We start from the raw sequence: 27,176 nt of genomic DNA on the forward strand, positions 1-27,176 counted from the left end.
ACTCTTAACTGTGTCCGGACGCATCGGTTGCCTCGGTACTCTTAACTGTGTCCGGACGCATCGGTTGCCTCGGTACTCTTAACTGTGTTGCGAAATACCTGTTGCATAACGGTTGCCTTAATACAATAATTGTCCAGACATAATGGTTGCCTTAATATGCTATTTTAAAATGTGATTGTCTTGACATTATAATAGTTGCGGAATACCTGTTGCCTTGGTACAATAATTGTCCAGACATAATGGTTGCCTTGATAGAATCCAAAATAATGGTTGTCTTGGAATGATAATTGTTGCAAATATCCGGTTGCCTTGGTACATTACCTGTCAAGACATAATGGTTGCCTTGATAGAATAAAAAACAGTGATTGTTCGAAATATTGGTGTCTCGGAATGATGACGATTGCTTGTACAATAATTGTCTGGACATAATGGTTACCTTGATATGCTATTCTAAAATATGGTTGTCGCCTTGGTACAATATTGTCTAAACATAATTGTTACCTTGATTGAATCCAAAATAATAGTTGCTTGAGATATTGGTTGTCTTAGAATGATAATTGTTGCAAAATATTGGTTGTGAAATATCGGTTGCCTTTGTTGGTACATTGACTGTCCTGTATCGTTGCCTTTATAGAATAAAAAATAGTGGTTGTTTGAAATATTGGTTGTCTCGGAATTGTGATGGTTGCCTTGGTACAATAATTGTTCAGACATAATGGTGGCAGGAGATATTGATTTTCTTGAAATGATAATTGTTGCAAAATATGGAATTGTACCGATATTGATTGCCTTGGTGCCTGCCCAGATAGAATAAAAAATAGTGATTGTTTGAAATATCGGTTGTCTTGGAATGTACGGTCACCTAGGGTATGTTATTATGCCTCTTTTTTATTTTTGAAAACTTAATTTTTCTCTGGTTTCCTTGTCTTATGTTTCTTTTGCTGTGAAATTTAATCACTGGTTCATTTGATGTTCTATATTTGTTCTGATACTGCCTTGGAGTCTTATTTGTTCCCTTTACTAATGAGAAGCTGGTTTTTTCATTAGGGGAGGATTTGACTGTTTCTCTTGCTAAATATTAGAATATCATGTATTAGATCAGTTTGCCTAAGAAGACGGTTGATTTAGTGCGGTGGATCTCGATCATACGCCTCAGGTTGCTGACTTATAATTTTCTATGGTTTTTCGAATTTGTTATGTAATTTCTTGACTTACATCAATTCCAAAACTGTTTTTGGTTTCAAGAAATGCAAAGGTTTTTAAAAACTGTTTTGGGTCATTGAAGAACAGGGCCCGAGTCCTTTTATTAAAAATGGAGTTAAACATGGTGAGTCCATGCTAATTAGGTTTGTTTTGTTTATTTGATTTGCTCTATGTGAGACTCTATTTGTGTAGGTATTTTCACCTTTGTGGTAATAGTGTTATTGCTTCGACAAATATTGGTATGAAGAGGTTTTTCTTAATGGGTTTCTCGCTAATTTTCCGCAAATTTGTTGTTCAAGCTATCCTCGTTCGTGGCTAATGAAACTAATCTATGCAATGGTTCTAATTGTTATAGATTTTGGTTTAGGTGGCTTACAATCAATGTCCTTGGACCACTTATTTCGATGAATTAAGGTAAATCATTTGGTTTTTCCTTCTGTTTTAGCAAAATCATTGAAAGGACCTTGTGTTTTCTTGTCTCATGTGGTTCATGTGAACTATTTTAAACTTTAAAAGTTTTATATCTTGGAGTTTTATTGGTGGTCTGTCATTTGATCTCTTGTGTTTTATTTAGTATTTTCTTTTGGTAAAGTATTGAATGTGCTGTCACATTGTTGTAGATGCATGTCTAAACCATAGATTGTTCCTAGACTCCTGGGATAACCTCTCTTTCCTCTTTGGATTAGGCCTTTTTTTTTATATGCCTATGTGGTTTGTCTGGTGTTAAACAAGTGCGGTGAATCTCTAATCAAATGCCTCAGGTTTGCTGGCTTGTCTCTTTGGTTTTTCAAGTTTGTTATGTATTTTCTTGACCGACAGAATATGCTTTAAGAAATGGGTACGAGCGGCTTACATCAATTCCAATACTTTTTTTGGTTTCCTGAGATGCAATGGTTATTTCAAAAACTGTTTTTAACCTGTTAGAAACATGCTTTTAATTAGGTGCGTTAATAAAAACTTGCTTTATATATGTCAAGCTATGCTTATTTTAACGCTTCTCATTGATTCATGAGATTGTTTCGAGTTGGTTTTTAAAGACAATTATCTTTTGAGAGCAATGCTTTGGTTAAAACATGTTATTTTCTTAATCCAAATATTGATCTCTTGAACTTAGTATAAAAAATATGTAACCTTGCCTTTTTGTCTATATTCATGATCTTACTTTGTTTGAGGCACTTTGCTAGTAGTTCTGGGTTTGTTGAAGGCCATCTTGACTGATTGCTCTAATGGGTGTTTTATCACACACGCTTCTCTAATGGCCATATTTTGGTGTCTATTCAGCCTATCACTCTTGACCACTGGTAGGTATCGTTGTTTCAACGAATACTAATATGAAGAGGGTTCTTTTGAAATGGGTCAGGTTTGAGTTCTTTCTCTTCTTTCTTTGAAAGACGTCTGGAATGGTCCATTTGTGTTACTTCATCAAATTCTTGTGTGTCTTAGCACAACTATGTTCCAAACGCAAGGGAAATGAAATGCTTGGAGAATTTTCATCAGGGGAAGAGCTTTGGTAAATTGGTATGGTTTTCTTGATTTAATCTTCTCCATCGAATCTAATGTTTAGTTATTTATTAAGGTGTTAAACAACGTGTTGACAACTAAATTTGGGATTCTATTTGTCCTGGTGTTTCTGTCTGTGGCTTGTAGTCAACATGAATTAGGTGGAATCTTTGTTTAGAAACATGCTTGTAGTGATGTCCAAACCAAATCAGTTGAGTGTTTATTAATTATTTTTTTGAAAGAAAAATTAGAAACAAGTCATTTTGGGTATGAGGGATGATGTTTTAATTTTTTAGATTTATATCAAATTTTGCTAAGGTAATTTTTACCTTTTCTAGTTTGTTTATGAGAGGGTTTCATGACAATTTTTAATGTTCAGCCTTTTTCCGGGAGATCTATGCCTTTTTCCAAGGGTCTCGGTTGTCTTGAATTATTAATTGGGTGTTGTGTTGTCGAAATCTTTGATATACTATTTTGAAGTATGGATGTCTCGAAATGATAATTGTTATGAAATATGAAATATCGATTATTTTGGTACACTAACTGTCTAGACATAATGGTTGCTTTAATGGTGTGAAATATGGGTTGCCCGGACAATATTTGTCTAGACATAATAGGTTGCCTTGATGGAATCTAAAATAATGCTCAAAATATTAATTGTCTCGGGATGATAATTGTTGCGGAATATCGGTTGTCTTGGTACAATGATTGCCTTGATAGTTCAGACATAGGCATATTGGTTGCTTTGATGGTGTGAAATATTGGTTGCCTTGGCAATTATTTGTCAAAGACATAATGGTTTCTTTGATGGAATCCAAAATAATGGTTGTTCGAAATATTGGTTGTCTCGGGATGATAATTGTTGCGAAATATCGGTTGTCTTGGTACGCTGATTGTCCATACATAATAGTTGCCTTGACAATTGTCCAGACATAATGGTCTAAAATAATAGTTGTTCGAAATAGTGATTGTCTCGTGATGATAATTGTTGCAAAATTGTCTTGGTACAACGATTGTCCAAACATAATAGTTGCCTTGACAATTGTCCTGATATAATGGCTCCCTTGATGGAATCCAAAATAATGGCCGCTCGAAATATTGGTTGTCTTGGGATGATAATTGTTGTGGAATATCAGTTCTTGGTACAATAATTGTCTTGATAGTTCAAACATAGTGGTTGCTTTGATGGTGTGAAATATTGGTTGCCTTGGCAATATTTGTCCATACATAATGGTTGCTCGAAATATTGTTTGTCTTAGAATTATAATTCTGGCAAAATATCGGATTGGTACAATAATTGTTCAGGCATTTTGTGAAATATTGGTTGTTTTGGTACAATGATCGTCCAAATATAATGTTTGCATTGATGTTGGAATGATAATTGCGAATATCAGTTGTTTTTGTATAATAATTGTCCAAACATTGCCCCGACGATAGAATACAGTATAATTGTTTTTCAAAATATTTGTTGTATCAAGATGATTGTGGAATATCAATTGCATTGGTACAATAATTGATGATAGAATACCATATAATTGTTTTTCGAAATATTTGTTGTATCAAGATGATTGTGGAATATTAATTGCATTGGTACAATAATTGTCTAAGCATAGTGGTTGATAATAATTGCTCAAAATATTGATTATCATATAATATTGGCTGTCTAACAATTATCGTTGTGAAATATTAAATTCTTTTGGTATAATAAGTGTCTAGATAAAATTGTTATCTCGTTCATAATTTTCTCAAAATATCGGTAATCTCAATTATAATTACATTTGGTTGCCACTATTTGATAGTGTCTCACCAATTCTAATATTCATTAAGGAAAATTATTTAATCCATGATCATGTTTGTGAAAATGTAAAAGTCAAAGTATCTTGGTCCTATTGCATGAGTTAATTTAAAAGGAAAGTAGATAAAATCAAAGTATCTTGGTCCTATTGCATGAGTTAATTTGAAAGGAATGTAGATAAAATCAAAGTATCTTTGTCCTATTGCATGAGTATCAAATTACTCCCGACCATTCTTTGATAAAGAAATGATCACTATGAGGCAGACTCAATAGAATTTGATCGATCCTTTTTTTCTGTACTAAGGTGGAGAACTGAACCAAGAATTCTCTTTCTTTATCATCAATCGAATCACTGTTCGAGACCCAGGATTCTATTTTATCATCAATCCAATCTTTGTTCCCATTTTTTATTTTTCTTATCAATGAATGATCGAAAATTTGGTCTTAAAAAATAACTCTAGATCCAATGTCGCATTCAATGTCGCATCCTATACACATTTTGGATCAATGTCGCATTCAATGTATTATAAACCATACCTTGGGGCCAAATAGAATCCAAAATAATGGTTGATTTTAGAAATGATACTTTGGAGCGAAATAGAATCCAAAATAATGGTTGATTTTAGAAATGATACTTTGGAGCGAAATAGAATCCAAAATGTGTATAGGATGTACTCAATGTGTCTAAGCTTGCCCCACAGATGTATTAAAAATGATACCTTGGGGCGAAATAGAATCCAAAATAATAGCAATAATGGTTGTCTCGATAGTTTTTCGTCATGATAGTTGTACAACAATATTGGTTGATGTACAACAATATGGTGTTCTGAAATTAAGTTTAGGGTTTAATTATAATTAGACAATGGTTGAAATATTAGCTGCTTTGATATCTTTAGTGTTGGTATGGTAGTTATTTCGTTGCCTCAATTATAATAGTTGTTTAGACTTAGACATAATTGGTTCAAATGAATCTAATGTTTGTCTAAATGGACTAATTATTTTGAAATATTGTTTGCTTTTACCCTAAAATATTGAGTCTCTGTTGATGATCATCTTAAAAATATTAGTTGTTTTGTGAGAATAACTATCCTGAATTGTCAATCGTTCAAATATTACTAGTTTTTTGAAATTATCGTTAACTAATTAGATGTTATGATGGTTATTCCACGGTTGTCTCAATGTGTTACGTTTGGTTTGTTGTCTTGATTGTTGGATCGGTATGGCAACCCTAGAGGGGGGGGGTGAATAGGGTTTTAACGATAAAAGTGTTTAAACGTGATTAATTTTTCTAATGATGAAACTTTTTACAAATAAGTAAAAGATGATAATTACTATAACAAAGTAATTCAAGTCAAAACAATAATCAAGTAGAACATGCAATAAATCACAATAATAATTTTGAAATTAAATAGGAAAGAGTTAGAGAAAATGACACCGTAGTTTTATAGTGGTTCGGTCAAACTCGACCTACTCCACTCCCCAAGCGCCTCTTGGGAATTTGAATAAAGAACTTTCTCGACTCTTTCCACGGATCTGAGCCAAACCGCTACACCGCTCTTTTTACGAGTTCAAGAGCAAACTCAATCCTTTCCACGGCGCAGGATCAAACCGATACAAGTATTTGAGTTTGATAATAACACACCACAACTCTCTCAAAGAGTAGATTTACAATTTGGGATACTCACAACTATTTCCTCACAATACAAAAATAATCCCTCTCAAGAATAAGATGAAAAGAAATAAACTTGTAAGCTTGGAGAGAGCAACAAACAATGGAGACTTTGAACAAATGAGGATTGGAGAATGTATGTAAGTTGTGTATTTTAAAATGTGGGGAAGATGAGTTTATATAGAGGAGAAAAGTGGCAAAATGTAGGATTGAATATTGACCATTGGATTGTGTTAGGAATAATGGAAGGTGGAGATTAAAAGTAAATAAATAAGAAAATTTTCTAAATTCATTTATTTCAAAATTTTAATATAATAGTAATATAATATAATAATAATAAAAAGTTATGTGAGTAACGGTCAAATGAAATTCAAAATTTATTATAAATATAATAATATAATAATAATAAAAACTATGTGAGTAACCACCAAAATTTTAAAATATAATAATATAATAATATAATATAGTAATAATAAAAATCGATGTGAGTAACGGTTAGATTCAAATTTATATTTTGTAAAAATAACTTTATTTAAAAATATAGTAATAAGAAAAACTCCACCATTTGTTACTCTCCCAAAATCATAAATGTCATACTTTGATATATTTTGATTTGTCCATCATTTTGATTTTGCTGCCACATCATCACGTCGGGTATGTTGTCTCGACTGTAATTTCTTCGTTTTAGCTCTGATTTGAGTAATTGAAAAGTCGTTGAAATTGTTATTCCCGACTTTATACTGTGGACAGTTCAAAATACTGAAAATAATTAATAATTAAAAAGTAGGTTTGTTATCATCAAAACATCAATTAATTGATTGAAATTAATTAAAGTGAGATCAAGGCCAAAAAGCCAACATTGATAAGATAATGCCCAAAATGTTACCTCAAAATGATAATTGATTACGAAATATGATATGCTTTTATTTAGAAATAATGTTGCAAAATATCAGTTTGTTTCGTACAAAACGTTGCCTCAAAAGCTTGATGCGATGGTCATCAAAAAATAGTAATTGGGTTCGTTAGATCAATTGCTTATCCCAAATTTTTGTATCAATCAAACGGATTTATTGTATTATATAATTATCATCAAAATTGTTGTTTTAATAAATTAGTTTTCCTTAACAAAATCGATTAAGTTAGTATATTAATGGTCATATAACACTAGTTACTATTTTGAAATATTAGTGTTGCGTAATAATAATAATACTTTTTATATTGTAAAAATTTATTATTATATAAATAATAAATAGTTGAATAATGTGATGTAAATTTATAATAAAAAGAATTATCACTAAAAATATATATTCAAATAAAAATAATCATTTTTTTTTAATCAAAGCAATTATTGGAATTTTTTTAATGGTTTGAGCGGATGAATGAATGAATTTTTTTTTTTTTAGGGTAGGTAAAAAAGAAAATTATAAAATTGAAAATGGTATTTTTTTTTTTCTTATTTAAAGAATCAGAATAAATACACCATTAACCTTTCTTTTTCAAATGTATTATAATTATTTAGACATAATAATTATTTTAAATATGATAATTTGATAATTGTCTCATGAAATATTGGTTAAGTTTCTATTTTCTATTGTTTACTTTTAGCTTAGTGGAGAGGTAAGATTGAAACCTCTTATGGTCAGAATTGACCTATTGTAAAGTGAGCTAGAGAGCCTCTATTTAGATGAACATGCACTCATGGATGTCGTATATGACCGAACAAACTTAGTTTCACATGAGTTGTTTTTAAATATGTGATATCCCACATATATTTTACCTTTTTTATTATGGTTGCAAAATTGATGAATGGAACGTACAAATAGTATATCAAAAGGCAATTAAGCTTCTATTAAACTCATGTTTTATTAGAGTAATAAACTGATAAACTAATCAGTAAATCATAACATAAAATGCTACTAATTAGTATTTCAGCTACCATATTATCATTATACTCCAAATTTGATATCAATACGTCCAGTTGAAATAAAAACGACTTAAAATTTTGAATTTAGAAGAATTTAGTGTTCTAAATTCAAACCAGAGAACCCAAAACCTTATAAACTACTCAAGATTTCTCTACGTTTTGATTTCAACGCTGTGGTATAGATCCAAAATTTCAGGAGTTCTTTCCAGCCAAATCTTCAAGGGACAAGCTCAGAGAATCGAGAGAACCTTTGCGGACTTCCTCCCCACGAGCAGCCAGGAAGTCTTCGACGCTGCCTGGCTCGCCGAACCAACCAAGATGGTCTGCAATAAGGTGTAAATTGTTGCATCCACCGCAACGTGCCACTACCACGCCCTTCTCGTATGATTCACGGCAAACTGTCTTGATTGATCTTGTCTCGCAGACCTTGCAAGTAAAGATCATGGCAAGGTCATGCCTAGGGGATGATTTCAAGTTGGACAGAACAGAGTACTTCACAGCAGAACCATCGTCCTTGTTTTCATGAACAGAGTTGCCTTCGTTATCTTTAGAATCCTCAGCAATTGATGAGTTTGCCAGGCTCTGATTACCTCTAATCCAAAATCTTTGCCCAGTCAAGAACCATGAATTTGCAAACGGGTGAATCTGGCAAGTCCTTTCTGCAATCAAAATTTGTAGTGATGTAAACTATAAATAAAAAGATGAAAGAAACCGTCAAGAATCAGACATCAGATAATGAAATGAATCCAAGAATATTTATTCTTCTAAAGCTACAAGAAAAATTCCTCAAACATTTTAAAGGAAGAACACCCGAAGCTTCACAAACGGTCCCATTTTACTGCTAAAACCAAATTAACCAGACCTCAAATTGTCTGTTATGAAGCTCACGAGCCGCTAATGAGATTTATATGTTCAAACTCTGTTTTCTCGGGAAAATGGATCAAATTAGTAACCTTATTAATGCTCTACTGGCAAACAAAAAGAGGAGGGACTTTTTCTTGATGGCTTCTAGCGGTTTATCTCTTCACGAGTCTATCGGCTCTAGTCTAGACTTTTCCACACGAGTCTATCGGCTCTAGTCTAGACTTTTCCACATGAGTCATCGGCTCTAGTCTAGACTTTTCCACCCAACGAAGTTCTTGGAAAGCCTTTAGAGCAGGCATCACAAACCCTTTCTTTTGCCTGACTAAAAGATTTTATGCTGTATATGTTTTTGGCTTTTTTGTTCTTTGGTCATTTTCAGTAACCTTAGCCCTCTACGGCCCCAGTTAGGAGCACTCAAAAGCGCCATTGCCAACGGTGCAATCTATGCTGCCTCCAAGGCATCCCACCTCCTAGGGAGTTTTGAAGGGCAGTAACCTTAGCCCAGAACTCGATCTACGGCCCCAGTTAGGGGCACTTTAGCCCAGAACTCGATCTACGGCCCCAGTTAGGAGCACTCAAAAGCGCCATTGCCAACGGTGCAATCTATGCTGCCTCCAAGGCATCCCACCTCCTAGGGAGTTTTGAAGGGCAGTAACCTTAGCCCAGAACTCGATCTACGGCCCCAGTTAGGGGCACTCAAAAGCGCCATGCCAACAGTGCAATCTATGGTGCCTCCAAGGCAACCCACCCCCTTCCAAGTGATTCAAAATGTTTAAAAGTGTTAGACATAAGATTAAATTTACTGCTATCCATCCGCTATCCGCTTAAGCGGAGTTTGCAATAAATCATATAAAACACTTATAAAAGAGTATCATGGACACAACTCCCTTCACTTCGAAAACAACAGAAAGAACTCGCCCAGAATATTCAACCAATTAGATCATAGATACACATAATTGTCCCTTAATCCTCTTTGGTAAGTCTTTGGGAAGTCAGAAAATAAATTACCAATATACTCATTTCACCACTTCGACACAAGATTTTCCCATGATCGGAGAATACCAAATTCACCCACTAATGGAGGGGATACAGAAACCGAACAAATCAGGCAAAAATATATAGATAGGAGTGAGAAAAATTGTCTAAAATTAGGGTTTTACCGAGAGAAGAGAAATGGAAGCTCACCGTGCGGAAGAGAGGTCTCCGATCGATAACGCAAAGCGAGAGAGAGAATTCGCCTCGTCGCCATGGAATACTGCACACGGAGCTCCGAGTTAGGAAGTTCAGATTTCCATCGCCGGGTGTGCGTATACCAGAACGGCCGGGTTCCTCTGGAAGTTCGACATCAATTATATTTTCGCATTATAACCAAAATTTGGTTAAAATAACCCCTTCAAATAATAATAAATAATTTCTTTAGGTTAATATATCCAATATTTAAATATTAATTTTATTTTTTTAATTAATATATCTAATATATTAAATATTAGTCCATACTAAAAGTATATTTATGTATTTAATATATTAAATATTAATTTAAATAATTAAAATTTTTATTCAAACTATGCCATAAGTTCTAGATATAAATTCATTCATTAATTATCTGTCATTCTAAACGAACTAATTATATGTCGCAATATCTAGACTGAGAGTTGCTATGCATTCTAAGATAAATTATGTCAATTGATATAATTATTATAAGAAAATCGATCTTTCACTGGCTAGTCAAAAGTCTATTTTACCCTTGTAATTATCCCTCTAGGTACCACTAATTCTCTAATGAAACCGAAACATTTGTTTATGATCCAATAATAAACCACTTCTGGGTGAGTGAGAAAGTAGGGCCCAATTATTTAAATCTCAAAATTAACACTTTAAAAAATTACTAATCTACTTATTCTAGATAAAATTATATTCGTCCTCGATAGGTAAATCAAAAGACAAATCCTCACAAATAAAATATCACTCTTTTCTCGAAATTAAAATCAAAATCAAGTTGCATGTAATTATATAGTAAAATATTAATCTTCTTAATTAATAAATCTATAGAAATAAATAAAATATTTTATGGTCTAATTTTATACGAACTCAATGTATATAATAATTATACTCATATATCTCTACACGAACAATTTGGATCAAATTGTAAAAATTACAATTGAATCGTATCAATAGTGTTAACCACGTATTACAGTAGTAAATAAAATAATTAAAATTATTATTAAAAATTAAATAATTAATTAAAATCATAAATTCATAGAAACTAAGAAGATTGAAAATTTGAACAATAAAATAAATATATTATGTTTTATATTACAGGTTGGTCGACAGCGATGGATTTAAAGTTGCGTTATCTTTATATATAGAAGAACTTTATTTTATATTCAAGTATTTAAATATAGGTATCCCAATCCATTAAAAACCTTTTTTTTTTTATATATAGTATTTATTCTTTTTTCTTAGTACAATTGGATATGAAACATAAAACATTGAATACTAAATTTATAATTTAAAAAATTGAAGATGCTTATATTTAAATCTCTCAAAATTCCCCATTAAAAAAATTTTAAGTTAAAATATCCCAAAATTCTCACGAACACTTCTTCAAAAATCAATTAATTAATTATGAAGTATCAAAAAAAAAAAAAAAAAATTAAGGCAGTGGAAGTTTGTACCGACTGTCGTTTCACTATCACCTTTTACCGAGGGGCGAGAGAAACCGACATGTCGAGTGATTTGCCAATGCTCTCTGCCCACCGGCTCGATTCCAGAAACAGCTTAGAAATCTTTCCCGCGACCCGACCCATACCCGGCCGCTTATCTGGGTCCTCCTCCACGCATTCCAGCCCAACCACCACCATCTTCTCCGCCACCTCCACCGGAAATGAGTCCATCAATCTCCGATCCACCCATGTCCGAATCCCGCCGGTTCCATTCTCCACTGCCTTTCTCGCTGTCTCTATTACACTCACCCTCACATACCCGCCGCCGCGATTCCCCTTCTCCAGAATGAACTTCAACGCCTCGTCGCCGGAGATTAGTTCCAGAATCAACACTCCGAACGCATAAACGTCGATTTTCTGGCTCATTGTCCCATTCGCCATCATCTCCGGCGCTATGTAACCTCTCGTCCCTTCCAGTTTAATCTTCTTAACGTTTGGCCGCTTCGGCCGCCTGTAAGTCGTAATCTCTGATTCGTTTCCTTCTTCTTCTTCTTCTTCTTCATTCTCCTCCTCTGTCACTGCTGTCTCGCCACAGAGCTCCGCGGTGCCGAAATGGCAGATTTTCGGAGTTAGGGTTTCCTCCGTGATTACAATGCTGGAGCTCTTGATGTGATTGTGGATGAATTTGGAGTTCAAACCAGAGCAATGGTGGATGTAATCAAGTCCGTGCGCTAAATCGGTAGCGATTTGCATCCGAGAAATCCAAGTCGAAAGTACGGTAAAATTGGGGTTTCTCGGATTACGGAGACACTCCGCCAAGTTTGCTCCGACGATAAATTCGTACACCAGATAAACGTAATCCCCCGAAATCGAAGCGCCTAGGAGCTTCACCAGACTGTTATGGTGGCTCCGGCCGATAACAGACAACTGATGCTTCAACTCCGGTAACTCAATCGGACGGAGCAATTTCCGCTGAAAAACGATCGCGTCTTTTCCCCTAATTAAGCAACGCCACGAAGAGGAAGACGACGACGAAGAGAACGGTTTGGAGAGGAAATTGTTGGTAGCGGAACGAATCTCAGAAAACTCGTAAATGAGAGGATTATCCGGAAGCGAATTCTTCAAACTGACAAGCGAAGCTCGACTAGAACTGGAAGATTTCGACGAGCTCTTAGTGCTGGATTTAGTATCGGTGGTGCTAATATTGTAACTCGTGAAATTCACAGAACTGGAAGGATCCACATAGGAAGACGAGGCGTTGGATTTCGACATTCGTTGATGGCGAGAGGATCTAGGGCTCGGAGGATCGATCACGTCCGTACTTTTCTTAGTCTTGCACATCGGAGTGACGAAATCCAAAATTGAAGATCAGAAAACATATGGACCTGTAGAACGTCTCGAAGAAGACGAAAAATTGGGGCAAAGAATCATAGAACAAACCAGATCGTCGGAGGAGGAAGAAACGGCGGCGGCGTCGAAATCGACCATTTGAATAGCGGAAACGCAGGTGGTAAAATAATTTAGGGTTTGGTACAGAGGATTTTCAGTAATGTTGCTGTCAATCGGAGAAGACGAAACCCAAAACGACGACGAAGAAGACAGATAAACAAAATCGTACGGGAATTTTCTTCTCCGGCTATTCCACTGTTGTGGGCCTTTTCTCTAGGGAGAAATTTGTAATTGATTAATTAATTAATTAATTATTAAATATGTTACTATTCCATTTTTAAAAAATCACATAAATTATATTTAAAATATCGAATTTTATTTTTGAAAAATGTCAAATAAATTTATTATATAAGAAATTAAAAAAATTATTAGACATGGAGAACTGGCACTATTTTTAAAATTTATAAAGTTTATGAAAAGGACTAATTTATAATATAATATTTTATTTTTTTATTGGTGTTTATTAAGGGTTTTTTAGTGGTACATTGCTTTATAGCTTCATATATGGGGGAGGTTTTTTTTTTTTTTAAATGAGGAAATAAAATAATGCTTCAAATAGGAATGATAATTAATGATGATGATTGATAATGAATTAAAAAATATTGGCATAGTATTAATATTTTAATATATATATTTATATATAAGATTTATTAGACAAAGTTTAACATAAAAATATATCAAATACAATAAAAGCAGGAATAATTTTTATTTTATTTTTTTATCTTGACATTAAATAGTCCATTTAAATATAGATATAAAGCCATATTTTCTAGTAATATACCGCCAATCTTAAAATATAGAAAGTGACAAAATATATTTAATAATTAAATAACATTTTTTTCTAAGAACAAAAATGTCGAACTCTAAAGGAAGTTATGCAATGTTTCGGGACATAGTGATGTCAATTTAATTTGCAGGGATCTCCTTCGACCAAAATTGAAATGTCAAGAAAGAAAAAGATAATCTTATTTAATGAAGAATGATGGAAAAAGTAGAGAGTGATTTTTTATGAAGATATTGCAAAAATTATATTATATATATTTATCCCGAATCATTGAACTTTTTAAAATCAAAGACCTGTTTCTAAGTAATCAAAGACGCTTTCAAAAACAATTTACTAAAATTTAATTAAATGCTTTAATTTAAAGTCAAGTTGAAGTATTGACATGTACTAAAAATTTATTAAAAAATATTAAATTAAGTCAAACTGAGTAATTCATCTTCATGAAACCAATGGTTCAATCATTATCACCATATTTACCGTCCTAAAAAAAAGGTAAAAGTGGTAAAGATCGATGTACTTAAGGCTATAGTTGAAGTTGAAAGAATGAACTAATAAAACTTCAAAAACCACATACATTTTATCAAATTTGATTCCTTTACAATCGCATATATTTTACAAAAATATAAAAATATTTAAAAGAAATAGTTTCTATATACATAAAAGAAAAGAACCAAAGCTAGAAAATTCTATGAAAACTAATTAACGAGTGTAACAATTCTATGGAAGTTTATTATACTATAAAACAATAATAGAAATAATATGTTGAAAAATATTAAAAAAGAAAAATACAACACATGAAACTCTATAATGAGAACCCCTTATTCTCAAAAAAAAAAAAAAAAAAAAAAAAAAAAAAAAAAAAAAAAAAANAAATAATGCAGGCTGGTGGATAAAATTACCATATTATAATGCCAATCCAAATTTCTCAGGAACTCAAATTCTGGGCGATTTTTAAGACGGAAGAATACGTTCCAAAGACTGCTGCTATGAGCCCTATTATTATGATTATGCCACATACTATTCCCTGCACAAAAATATATGTTATTTTCTAACAATGTGAATCCAAACATTCTTCTGTAGATCATTCCAATAATACAATAGAAAAATGTTCTAAAATTTAAATAAACAAATAGTCACGTGCCAAAGTATGATTCAACAACAAATTATAAATGGTGTTTTGTTCTCCTCCCCAACCAATGTGGTATATCACAATCTACCCCCTCTTCAGAACCGAGGAGATCCAACCCACTATCCTTCCACCGATAGGAACGGAAGGTTACGCTGTTATGTGAAACCAGCTTCACGCGGTGTCCTCCAACTAGGTAATAGACTTCATAAAACAAGTTTTGTGTAAACCTTCCCCTAGCAGACGCGTTTTAAAGTCTTGAGGGGAAACTCGAAAGGAAAAGTCCAAAGAGGACAATATTTGCTAGCGGTGGATCGGCGTTACAACCGATCTTTGTGCAATGATCTAATCATCTAACTACAATTCATCACGTGACAAAGTCTTATTTCTTCTTTTTTTTAATTTTTTTTTTCATAATAAAATTTCTGATTCTTGTTTGCAAGGATTATACATAAATTTCTGATTCGTGATCAAATTTTCACTAAAAAAACACTCAAAATGCTATCATCAGGAATAGATAAATTTTCACACACAGTATATATCAGTACAGCAACAAAAGAAAAACATTACCTGTAGACGAGTTACTTTCCCTTTGAGGATGCTCAGGAAACAAGCACATGGAAGTATTAAACTCTGCGAATGTGAAGTTTTAAACGAAGTTATAAACAAGAACAGCTTGGTTAACAAACTCACGCATTGCAGAAAAGCTTACAATAAACATGGTCAGAAGTGAGCCGATGAGCGACATAACCAGACCTGCCAAAGATGATTAACAATATTAGTATGACGCTTCTCTTCAAACCTATAGATATTGTCAGTAAGAAATCTTTAGTAAGTACTTACCAAAGAAAGGAACGCTGAGACCCACGAGCAAGGTGGAGATGACAAGAGCTGTTCTAATAAGGATTGAGAATATTAAAAACTGGGGATGATTTGATGGTATCAGCTCCTCCAGACTCATTGCAATTGGAGTCACCGTCAAAGCATATGTAGATTTCATTAAGAAAAATCGTTGCTGTTCATATAACAGAAATCTAGGACCTATTGAAAGATCGTTGGGAGGGAGCCCACATTCGCTAGGAGATGATTATGGGTTTATAAGCAAAGAATACACCTCCATTAGTACTGAGGCCTATTGAAAAAAAAGCAAAAGTAAAATCACGAGAGTTTATGCTTAAAGTAAATAATAGCATTCCATTATAGAGAATCATGATTCCTAACATGGTGTCAGAGTCATATCCTTCACTTAGTCATATTAATAGAATCCTCAAATATCGAACAAAGACGTTGCGAGCTTTGAATATGTAGTCAAAAGTGACTCAAGTGTTGAACAAAGGGGGTTCGATGGCTTCACAGGGTCCTCAATAGAGGCTCTATGATTTAGTTTGTTTGAGGGGAGGATTGAGAGCTTATACTCAAAGTGGACATATCATATCATTTCAAAGTGGACATATCATATCATCACGCTGTTTCAGATATTTTTCAAAATCCATCCGAAGAAATTGGTCTACATCAGTTCATAATTATACTGAAACTGGAATATAGTGCATTACGTTCTACATGAAAGATAAAAGGATATTTGGTAAATGGGTTAACCACCTGCAAAGAACAAAATCAGAGACGAAGTATCATTAGCTACTGCTACAGAGTAAGCATTAACAAATAACAAAATCTCATGAAATGCTAATGTTCAAGTTCATGACATGTATTACAAAGCTGTGGGTATCAAAATTGTAAAGAATTTACCGTAGTCCAGACGGCGATTTTTGATGCAACCAAGTTCTTTGGCAAGTTAAGAGTGAACTGTGACAACGTGGATTCTCCGAACATTGCATATCCCATCAAAGCAACTCCCGCATACATCAAAGTACAAACAATGAAACTGCATAATAATGTGAAATGGTTTTATTCACGGGAGAGCATGAAACTTCTTATTCATTCACTGCATGATAAAGGTCATATGCATCTATATAAATAGCTAATCATAGTTCAGAATTTTACATTACCATGTTAAGAGGACTGCCGGAAATTGACTTGGTTTTGCCATTGAACTATAAATATTGGGGAAGACAGCGTGTCCAGAATAGCAGAAGCCATAAAGACCAACAGCAATAGGAAGGGTTGCAGGATTCAGTAACGTAGTCGTCTCCTTCCCTTGGAAACCAACATCATCCACCAACCCAATCCAGAACAAGCATAGGACAACCAATATTGATGCGATAACTCCACCAGCTGAAGCAGCAAAATGAATCAAATTAATGTTTTAGGTCGCCGTTTTACTGTTTCATGTCCCAATTTTCACCCAAAATCCTAATGAATTTCCACATCCGCAGTTTTGAAACATTTATGAAATTAAGATAAAAAAAGTAATACTATAACTTTTGAAAGACCATAAAAACAAAATTTAGCAGTATATATACATATAGTAACTGGTGATTCAGTGCTGCACATCAACAATGAAAGACGAACAGTGGATGAAGATGATAATTCAAGAAATGTAATTTCTGCTACCCCTAGACTAGCTTCTTTACCACTTACCAGAGATATAGCTAAGAATGGTTAAGTCCCGGAGCCAAACGGTAGGAAGAACAGCAAGAGCAGTCATCAAAGCAAATAAAAGGTGTGCATTTAACTCATATCCACCCACATTTAAATGGGCATTTGGAAATAGAGAAGACAAGTTATCACTCTCCAAGATTATTTGCTCAATACCAGCAGCCTGAAAGAAGAGAAAATTCTATTAACTGTCTACTAAAAACACTATAATAATTATACTAAACAACTAATGAAACATAATATTTTCATAGCTAATGAAAATGACCATACTTTTCTGGACTATTGGAATGAGAGTGAAGGGTGTAGAAAATATGTTAGTTTATATAATAATTTTTAGGGAGATAAATTTAAATCTATTTATTTTAACTTCAAGTTCCAAAGAGGAGACTGTAAAAATCTCCTCATAAGAGAGAGAGCTAGGGATTAATTCACTATATTCAGGTGATTATTTATTTCATCTTATAGTTTTATAAATTTTAAATATATCTATATAAATATGAAGGGAGATAATTAATATCTATTAAGCCAATCTAAGCATAATTAACTGGAATTACCAACTCAAATATAGATGGTTCAACGTCGTCCTACTCTACAATTATTGAACCAACAAAAACAATATAAAATTTAAAGAAAAATTGATTATTTAAATTATGATCTTAATACTAAAACAATTATGTATAGAAAAAAAATACAAAAAATGAAGTTAGAATTTTGTATCTCACTTTGGAATTAAAAAAATAATATAGAATAAAATAACGTACATAAAAAATAGACTATAATAAATAAATAAAAATATATTTTTTAAATGTTTGATCAAATTACGTTTCAATTTAGTCTTTGTTTTAAAAAAATTTAAATGGGACCTCTCTATGATCCAGATCAAAACTAAAAATAAATACCAAGTTAAAACGAATTCAAAACAATCGGGACCAAATGGTAATTCAACCAAAAATGAAAGTTTTAAGTGGGAGTTGCAGACGGAAAGGAACCCACGTGGACCCGCGAATCCTGGCGTCAAGATATCTTATAGGAACAGTCAGCGGTCAGCATTTAAAAATCAGCCACCAACTCATCCAACAACCGTTGGTTTAATTAATCAAATAGAACAAAACAAATAACACGTACTCACTCAATGGAGATAGCTGTACTTACGTATAATTCCAGGTACAAAACTATCTGCATCCACAGCAACAAACAAAAGCAAAACATTATTAATTATGTTAATTACACCTATTTAGCAGTATAGACCTTGAACAACTCGTTTTTTAAACATGAATGTTTATAGATTAGAAGAATAATTTGTTATAATTGATTACTTTACATATGAAATGATATTATTAGATGATTTAAATGGCATACCGAGATGATGATTCGGCCGGTGGTGCCGAAGGCTGCCTGGCCGATGTCTGGGTAAGTATCCAGCTCCGGTCTACTTTCCATGCAGTCGCGGAGGAGGAATCCAGTATAATAACAGAGCACAGCAAATAAGAGCAAAATTGAAAGTCCAAGCCATCCTCCCTCTTTCGCTGCGAAAGGCGTCGATAGTATTCCAACCCCACATAGCACATTTCCACCTGCATCATCATCAACGTCAACATCAACATCATATACCGAAACCGAATCATCTGAAATCGAGTTTCCTTTTTTTGCTTTCTATAACTTGGTGGGACCCCCACTATTTCGCCTTCCATTTTCCTCATAGTTTTGGTTGGACCCACTATTTTTTTCTGTTTCATAATTATGGCGGTTTCCCCATTTCCAAAACCGTGGCTACACACAAACCTACACTTCAAAAACAGGCTATCTAAATTAGGCAACACAATACTCTGAATGTTTATCCGTGTGGGTCATGTCAGAGTGGTGCCACATGAAGCAACTTATAGGTCAAAAAAATTAATGGGGCCTGATTTCGGTTCATGTACGTAATTTGCTAAAGTGCTCCAATGACACTAACGGATATGAAGCTATTCCATGTGGGGGGTGGTGATATGATAGGCACATGGGGGGGTTAGGTTATTGTCAGCATTAAGCGAAAACACAAAACAGCAATAAAAAGTGGGCATGGAAATCACGTGTCTGAGTTATTTGCTCTAGGACAAACGTTACAGAATCGCCGCATCTATGAACTTTTTGTAGCAAGTTTTATCTATTCGAGAGGACAAAAAAAGGAGCCCTCAATCGTGTAAAAAAAGCTAGCTGAATTAGGTAAGAAAAGAAAAGGCAGGACGGCATGCAAAAATATCACGTGGTTAGACCCTCTGGACATATTAATTTCAAATGCTGACAAAGCCAATCAAACAATAATAAGGTAGCCAATATATAAAACCAAATAGTTGTAGGGATTTTGGTTGTGTGAAATACGAGTATAATTATTATGTTATTTGAAATATTTTTTTGAAGTATTATCAAAAGTCCAAAATCTTTTCCAAAGCATTCAAAAATCAACAGAACACTCGTTACCAGAAACGACAGCTAATGGAAAAGTCCCAATTTCAGATGTTCATCATTTCATCCACGGAATGTTTTTCTAGTGAGATAGAGATCAGAGATGCAAGGAATATATTGGGCATAATATTATATTAAAATGTCATAGTTCAGGACTAACCATTGAGCAAGGCTTGACCGAATGAGCTTCGACGAGCAGTCGGAAACTCGTGTGGGACTGTGGAAAGTTTGTCATCTTTTTTAATGGCCGATGCCCTCCTTGAAGTAAAAGGGAGAATCAGAGAGTGAGAGCTAAGTCGTTGTTGCTGCGGCGGCGGCGGCTGCTCGTCTTTCTTCTCGTCAGCCACCGTGGGCAGCAGCGGTTTTGTCGCAGAAGCTAATGTCTCAGAAGTGTGCCTTCGGGTTAACGAAGAGGACAGGAATGAGCTGCCCCATCCAGTTAAAGATGACGTTCCCAACATCCCGATTTTAGGCGATGGGACACTGCCCAGCATATCCATCGACTGTCTGAAACATACAATTAATAGGCCCCAAATTCAGCGTTACCAAAAGCTCGTAGAGCATATCAATCAAACTCTAGCTTACAGTATTGTATACAAACAAATTTAAACTCAAAATTTTGTACTTTAGTTATTTAAACTTCCAATTTCCTTCTTTTGTTAACTTACTTAAATTTAAAAAAAAAAAANTTATGTATAGAAAAAAAATACAAAAAATGAAGTTAGAATTTTGTATCTCACTTTGGAATTAAAAAAATAATATAGAATAAAATAACGTACATAAAAAATAGACTATAATAAATAAATAAAAATATATTTTTTAAATGTTTGATCAAATTACGTTTCAATTTAGTCTTTGTTTTAAAAAAATTTAAATGGGACCTCTCTATGATCCAGATCAAAACTAAAAATAAATACCAAGTTAAAACGAATTCAAAACAATCGGGACCAAATGGTAATTCAACCAAAAATGAAAGTTTTAAGTGGGAGTTGCAGACGGAAAGGAACCCACGTGGACCCGCGAATCCTGGCGTCAAGATATCTTATAGGAACAGTCAGCGGTCAGCATTTAAAAATCAGCCACCAACTCATCCAACAACCGTTGGTTTAATTAATCAAATAGAACAAAACAAATAACACGTACTCACTCAATGGAGATAGCTGTACTTACGTATAATTCCAGGTACAAAACTATCTGCATCCACAGCAACAAACAAAAGCAAAACATTATTAATTATGTTAATTACACCTATTTAGCAGTATAGACCTTGAACAACTCGTTTTTTAAACATGAATGTTTATAGATTAGAAGAATAATTTGTTATAATTGATTACTTTACATATGAAATGATATTATTAGATGATTTAAATGGCATACCGAGATGATGATTCGGCCGGTGGTGCCGAAGGCTGCCTGGCCGATGTCTGGGTAAGTATCCAGCTCCGGTCTACTTTCCATGCAGTCGCGGAGGAGGAATCCAGTATAATAACAGAGCACAGCAAATAAGAGCAAAATTGAAAGTCCAAGCCATCCTCCCTCTTTCGCTGCGAAAGGCGTCGATAGTATTCCAACCCCACATAGCACATTTCCACCTGCATCATCATCAACGTCAACATCAACATCATATACCGAAACCGAATCATCTGAAATCGAGTTTCCTTTTTTTGCTTTCTATAACTTGGTGGGACCCCCACTATTTCGCCTTCCATTTTCCTCATAGTTTTGGTTGGACCCACTATTTTTTTCTGTTTCATAATTATGGCGGTTTCCCCATTTCCAAAACCGTGGCTACACACAAACCTACACTTCAAAAACAGGCTATCTAAATTAGGCAACACAATACTCTGAATGTTTATCCGTGTGGGTCATGTCAGAGTGGTGCCACATGAAGCAACTTATAGGTCAAAAAAATTAATGGGGCCTGATTTCGGTTCATGTACGTAATTTGCTAAAGTGCTCCAATGACACTAACGGATATGAAGCTATTCCATGTGGGGGGTGGTGATATGATAGGCACATGGGGGGGTTAGGTTATTGTCAGCATTAAGCGAAAACACAAAACAGCAATAAAAAGTGGGCATGGAAATCACGTGTCTGAGTTATTTGCTCTAGGACAAACGTTACAGAATCGCCGCATCTATGAACTTTTTGTAGCAAGTTTTATCTATTCGAGAGGACAAAAAAAGGAGCCCTCAATCGTGTAAAAAAAGCTAGCTGAATTAGGTAAGAAAAGAAAAGGCAGGACGGCATGCAAAAATATCACGTGGTTAGACCCTCTGGACATATTAATTTCAAATGCTGACAAAGCCAATCAAACAATAATAAGGTAGCCAATATATAAAACCAAATAGTTGTAGGGATTTTGGTTGTGTGAAATACGAGTATAATTATTATGTTATTTGAAATATTTTTTTGAAGTATTATCAAAAGTCCAAAATCTTTTCCAAAGCATTCAAAAATCAACAGAACACTCGTTACCAGAAACGACAGCTAATGGAAAAGTCCCAATTTCAGATGTTCATCATTTCATCCACGGAATGTTTTTCTAGTGAGATAGAGATCAGAGATGCAAGGAATATATTGGGCATAATATTATATTAAAATGTCATAGTTCAGGACTAACCATTGAGCAAGGCTTGACCGAATGAGCTTCGACGAGCAGTCGGAAACTCGTGTGGGACTGTGGAAAGTTTGTCATCTTTTTTAATGGCCGATGCCCTCCTTGAAGTAAAAGGGAGAATCAGAGAGTGAGAGCTAAGTCGTTGTTGCTGCGGCGGCGGCGGCTGCTCGTCTTTCTTCTCGTCAGCCACCGTGGGCAGCAGCGGTTTTGTCGCAGAAGCTAATGTCTCAGAAGTGTGCCTTCGGGTTAACGAAGAGGACAGGAATGAGCTGCCCCATCCAGTTAAAGATGACGTTCCCAACATCCCGATTTTAGGCGATGGGACACTGCCCAGCATATCCATCGACTGTCTGAAACATACAATTAATAGGCCCCAAATTCAGCGTTACCAAAAGCTCGTAGAGCATATCAATCAAACTCTAGCTTACAGTATTGTATACAAACAAATTTAAACTCAAAATTTTGTACTTTAGTTATTTAAACTTCCAATTTCCTTCTTTTGTTAACTTACTTAAATTTAAAAAAAAAAAATTATTTAACTAATTAGATACAGGATTGGGATTATAAAATTCTAGTTTTTCTTAATGTCAAATATGTACAGAAAATTCATAACTGTTTATACGTATAATTAAAAGTTTGAATGTATTAAATGGTTTTTAAAGTATATGAACTTACTGAATAAAAAATTAAAAGTTTAGTTATCATAAGAACACTTCAAACTTTTATTCTCACTATTAAAGTAAAAAAAAAATGAATATATTAAAAAATTATAGTGCGATCAAATGAGTTAAGATAGGATGTCATCCAAAAAACTAATCAAATATATTATTAGCATCCGTACTAACTTTATGAATCAAAATATAGGCAATTTGAGTAATATAAGATTTATTTCAATCTCGAGTTTGATTGTAATGCTAAAAAGTGATTTCTAGCGGAAATTTAGAAATCCAAAAGATAAAAAAGAAAAAATATGAAATGACCTCCCATTTTGTGTTGTCGGAAGAACTTTTTTGTAACAGAAACAAAACCAACTAAAACGACATGTACAAAGCGTGATCGAATCGAGAATATTTTCTAATCAAACGAACGGATCGACGGAGTCTCAAACAGATAGATCAGATATTCATAGAGAAGTAAGTAAAAGGAACAAACAAAACGCACAGAAGCGAGGGCATTAATTTATTGATGTGAAGATAGAGATTGATACCTGTAACTTTGAGGCCAAGCGGTGGTGTATGAATTAGGCTTGCTCCGTCTCTGATTTTCAGTCGAAGCATCGGAAGAATCCGAATCGTTTCCATCGTCTTTATCTTTATGCATTACATTCTCCGGATTCTCTTCGTCTTCACTCTCATACAAAAAACTCTGTTCCGAAACAGAACTCTTCATCCTCTCCGTCCTCCAATCTTTCCGTTCTCCTTACAGTATACTCCACAGAGCACGAACAACCTAGAGATCGAACCAACAGAAACAAAAAAAAAAAAAAAAAAAAAAAAAAAAAAAAAAANCATCCTCCCTCTTTCGCTGCGAAAGGCGTCGATAGTATTCCAACCCCACATAGCACATTTCCACCTGCATCATCATCAACGTCAACATCAACATCATATACCGAAACCGAATCATCTGAAATCGAGTTTCCTTTTTTTGCTTTCTATAACTTGGTGGGACCCCCACTATTTCGCCTTCCATTTTCCTCATAGTTTTGGTTGGACCCACTATTTTTTTCTGTTTCATAATTATGGCGGTTTCCCCATTTCCAAAACCGTGGCTACACACAAACCTACACTTCAAAAACAGGCTATCTAAATTAGGCAACACAATACTCTGAATGTTTATCCGTGTGGGTCATGTCAGAGTGGTGCCACATGAAGCAACTTATAGGTCAAAAAAATTAATGGGGCCTGATTTCGGTTCATGTACGTAATTTGCTAAAGTGCTCCAATGACACTAACGGATATGAAGCTATTCCATGTGGGGGGTGGTGATATGATAGGCACATGGGGGGGTTAGGTTATTGTCAGCATTAAGCGAAAACACAAAACAGCAATAAAAAGTGGGCATGGAAATCACGTGTCTGAGTTATTTGCTCTAGGACAAACGTTACAGAATCGCCGCATCTATGAACTTTTTGTAGCAAGTTTTATCTATTCGAGAGGACAAAAAAAGGAGCCCTCAATCGTGTAAAAAAAGCTAGCTGAATTAGGTAAGAAAAGAAAAGGCAGGACGGCATGCAAAAATATCACGTGGTTAGACCCTCTGGACATATTAATTTCAAATGCTGACAAAGCCAATCAAACAATAATAAGGTAGCCAATATATAAAACCAAATAGTTGTAGGGATTTTGGTTGTGTGAAATACGAGTATAATTATTATGTTATTTGAAATATTTTTTTGAAGTATTATCAAAAGTCCAAAATCTTTTCCAAAGCATTCAAAAATCAACAGAACACTCGTTACCAGAAACGACAGCTTAAAAAAAAAAAAAAAAAAAAAAAAAAAAAAAAAAAAAAAAAAAAAAAAAAAAAAACGATCGGATGAAAATCACACAACGCGCACACTTCAACACTCGATCATCCGTAGTAAACACAAGAATCGCTAATGAATCAACACAAGTTCAATCAACTACAAAACGAAAAATCACAATAGATAACAAATTCAAAGCGGTACAGAATCGAAAATTTTCTATCTGATCACAAGTCAAAAGGCATGAAAGAAACCGTAAATCTGTAGAGAAAGTTTCAGTGAAAACGAACCGTGAATTTGAGTGGAACGAAGATCGGAGAGTGTCGGCTACCGCCTTGCTCTGCTCCTGTTTCTCTGCTCTCTTCTCTCTGTCGTTCATATAAATAACTCTCCCCCTCTAAAGCTATTACTTCCAACTCATTTTGTCTTGTTCTGTTTTTTGGCCATTTTAAATTTGGTAAAATATATATTATTTGTCTGGGTTTAGAAAATAACTAAAACAAATATTAGCCTTTTTATTATTGGCATCACTTTAGCTACCAAAAAAATCACATGGATCACGATTAAATGATATTAGTATTATATTAATCTATTTTAAATATATATTTAAAAAATATTTTTTTTTATTGTAATAACCAACTAAATTACAAAATTTTAGTTTCAATTTTATTGTTCCAAGTTTCAAATATATCTTTTTAATATGCCACATTTATAGAATATTTATTTTTAATTAGTGATTAAGATAATAATAATAATAATAATAAATAAATAAATAAATAAAATAAAATAAAAAGAAACACAGTGATGCTGATTTGTAATATGCCACATTTAGAAGGTCGTGGTGTAAATAAAAGAAATTTGGGGTCGTTGTGCAAATAGAACAAATAAGAACATATCAGTCCCAACTCTTTTATTTTTATCTCACTCAACTCATTTTTATTATTTTTCAATATTTATATTTTGGTTGGTCGGATCTTATTAAAAAAATTAAAGAATTTTCTAAAGTATCACAGTCATGCTCTAAACTTAATCATGTTAATAGAATTTTTGAATGTCGAATAAATGACTCTAAATGAAAAATGAGTCGAGCCTCCCGCCTCGAAGGCATAGTAAAAAATGACTAAGACTCCAAAAGAAAAAGGAGTCGAGCCTTGATTGAGGGAAGACGTACTTTGTTCGAGGGAGATGTTGGATGATGAAAATCCCACATCGGCTAATTTAGAGAATGATTATGGGTTTATAATCAAGGAATACTGTTTCTATTCCTATAAGACATTTTGAGAAAGCCCAAAACAAAGCCGTGAGAGCTTATGTCAAAGTGAACAATATCATACTATTATAGAGAGTCGTGTTCATCTAACAAATTTTATATTTTTTTCTTTATAGTATAAGAAAATATATACTAAATTTTTAAAAGGTTAATTTGAGCATTATTCATTACATTTATATGCTAATATTATATTATCAAAAATATATAATTAACAATTTTATTAGGGGTTTACATGTAAATTGCTACACAATCAACTTTGGAATACGACATTTTCATTAAATAGTTATCATCAAAATCTCAATAATATTTAAGCAAAATGACCTTTTTAACCTCGACTTTTATCAACCAGTTTTTGACAATTGTACATAATATAAACTTCAACAAAATCTCAAATAAGATTAAAAAATTGAATTTGCAAATATTTAATTAATTAATTAATTTTATCAAAGTTTAAATATTTGATTTAGTTGATTAATCATTAAAAAAAATAATCAAACGTCACATTAATTAAACCCTAGAAAAGAAACAAAAACGTTTAATTAATCTCACCCAAAATTTTAAATATCTGATTAGATTAATTAATAGAACTTAAATACTTGATTTAATCAATAAATTTAACAACAATTTAAAAATAATTAATTGAATTTCATCAAACTTAGAAACAAATCTATTTATAAATATTAAACTAAAAAAAAAATATTCAGATATTCTCGGCAGGAAATTATTAAAATTCCAATAAAATCTTAATATTATTAAAAAAAATCTGATAAACGAAATATTTAAGGATTTTTTTTTTTACAAAAAAAATAAAAAAAAATAAAGAAAGAAAATTAGTTAAATAAGA

General features: G+C 33.5%; 4 protein-coding genes across 10 annotated transcripts in view; 1 reads left to right on the forward strand and 3 right to left on the reverse strand.

Moving 5' to 3' along the window:
* Positions 1–4,159, forward strand: part of LOC111795121 (thioredoxin-like 3-2, chloroplastic) — an 11,668-nt gene extending 7,509 nt beyond the window's left edge. For 2 of the 5 annotated variants that reach the window (XR_002815158.1, XR_002815157.1), the window contains exon 7: positions 1,048–4,159. The gene's annotated coding sequence lies outside the window, so the exon portion shown is untranslated. The remainder of the gene's footprint in view (positions 1–1,047) is intronic. The other 3 variants (XR_002815161.1, XR_002815159.1, XR_002815160.1) reach the window with 3 other exon arrangements.
* Positions 4,160–8,014: 3,855 nt separating this feature from the next.
* On the reverse strand, positions 8,015–10,335 carry LOC111808445 (DNL-type zinc finger protein). The gene is made up of 2 exons (XM_023694427.1): positions 10,141–10,335; positions 8,015–8,750 (listed from the first exon to the last, which is right to left on the reverse strand). The coding sequence occupies exons 1-2, from the start codon at positions 10,202–10,204 to the stop codon at positions 8,284–8,286; spliced, it is 531 nt and encodes a 176-aa protein (XP_023550195.1). The 5' UTR covers positions 10,205–10,335; the 3' UTR covers positions 8,015–8,283.
* A 1,011-nt stretch (positions 10,336–11,346) lies between these two features.
* LOC111808452 (lysM domain receptor-like kinase 3) lies at positions 11,347–13,320 on the reverse strand. Its single transcript, XM_023694438.1, has one exon. It carries the CDS (start codon positions 12,957–12,959, stop codon positions 11,655–11,657), a length of 1,305 nt encoding a protein of 434 aa, XP_023550206.1. The 5' UTR covers positions 12,960–13,320; the 3' UTR covers positions 11,347–11,654.
* Positions 13,321–14,712: 1,392 nt separating this feature from the next.
* Positions 14,713–25,496, reverse strand: LOC111797016 (amino acid transporter AVT1C-like). Of its 3 annotated transcripts, none has more exons than XM_023679874.1 (13): positions 25,353–25,496; positions 23,806–24,047; positions 22,602–22,948; positions 21,356–21,570; positions 18,686–18,709; positions 17,516–17,696; positions 16,984–17,209; positions 16,724–16,859; positions 16,557–16,576; positions 15,821–15,966; positions 15,690–15,733; positions 15,548–15,610; positions 14,713–14,875 (listed from the first exon to the last, which is right to left on the reverse strand). In XM_023679874.1, the coding sequence occupies exons 2-13, from the start codon at positions 23,985–23,987 to the stop codon at positions 14,777–14,779; spliced, it is 1,683 nt and encodes a 560-aa protein (XP_023535642.1). In that variant the 5' UTR covers positions 23,988–24,047; positions 25,353–25,496; the 3' UTR covers positions 14,713–14,776. The 3 variants fall into 3 exon arrangements, with proteins under 3 accessions (XP_023535642.1, XP_023535634.1, XP_023535653.1); XM_023679866.1 differs by lacking the exon at positions 18,686–18,709 and adding an exon at positions 21,149–21,172; XM_023679885.1 differs by lacking the exons at positions 21,356–21,570; positions 22,602–22,948; positions 23,806–24,047; positions 25,353–25,496 and adding exons at positions 18,893–19,107; positions 20,139–20,505.
* Positions 25,497–27,176: the final 1,680 nt, after the last annotated feature.

This window comes from Cucurbita pepo, chromosome LG01 (genome assembly GCF_002806865.2).
Source record: "Cucurbita pepo subsp. pepo cultivar mu-cu-16 chromosome LG01, ASM280686v2, whole genome shotgun sequence".
Taxonomy (NCBI): Eukaryota; Viridiplantae; Streptophyta; class Magnoliopsida; order Cucurbitales; family Cucurbitaceae; genus Cucurbita; species Cucurbita pepo.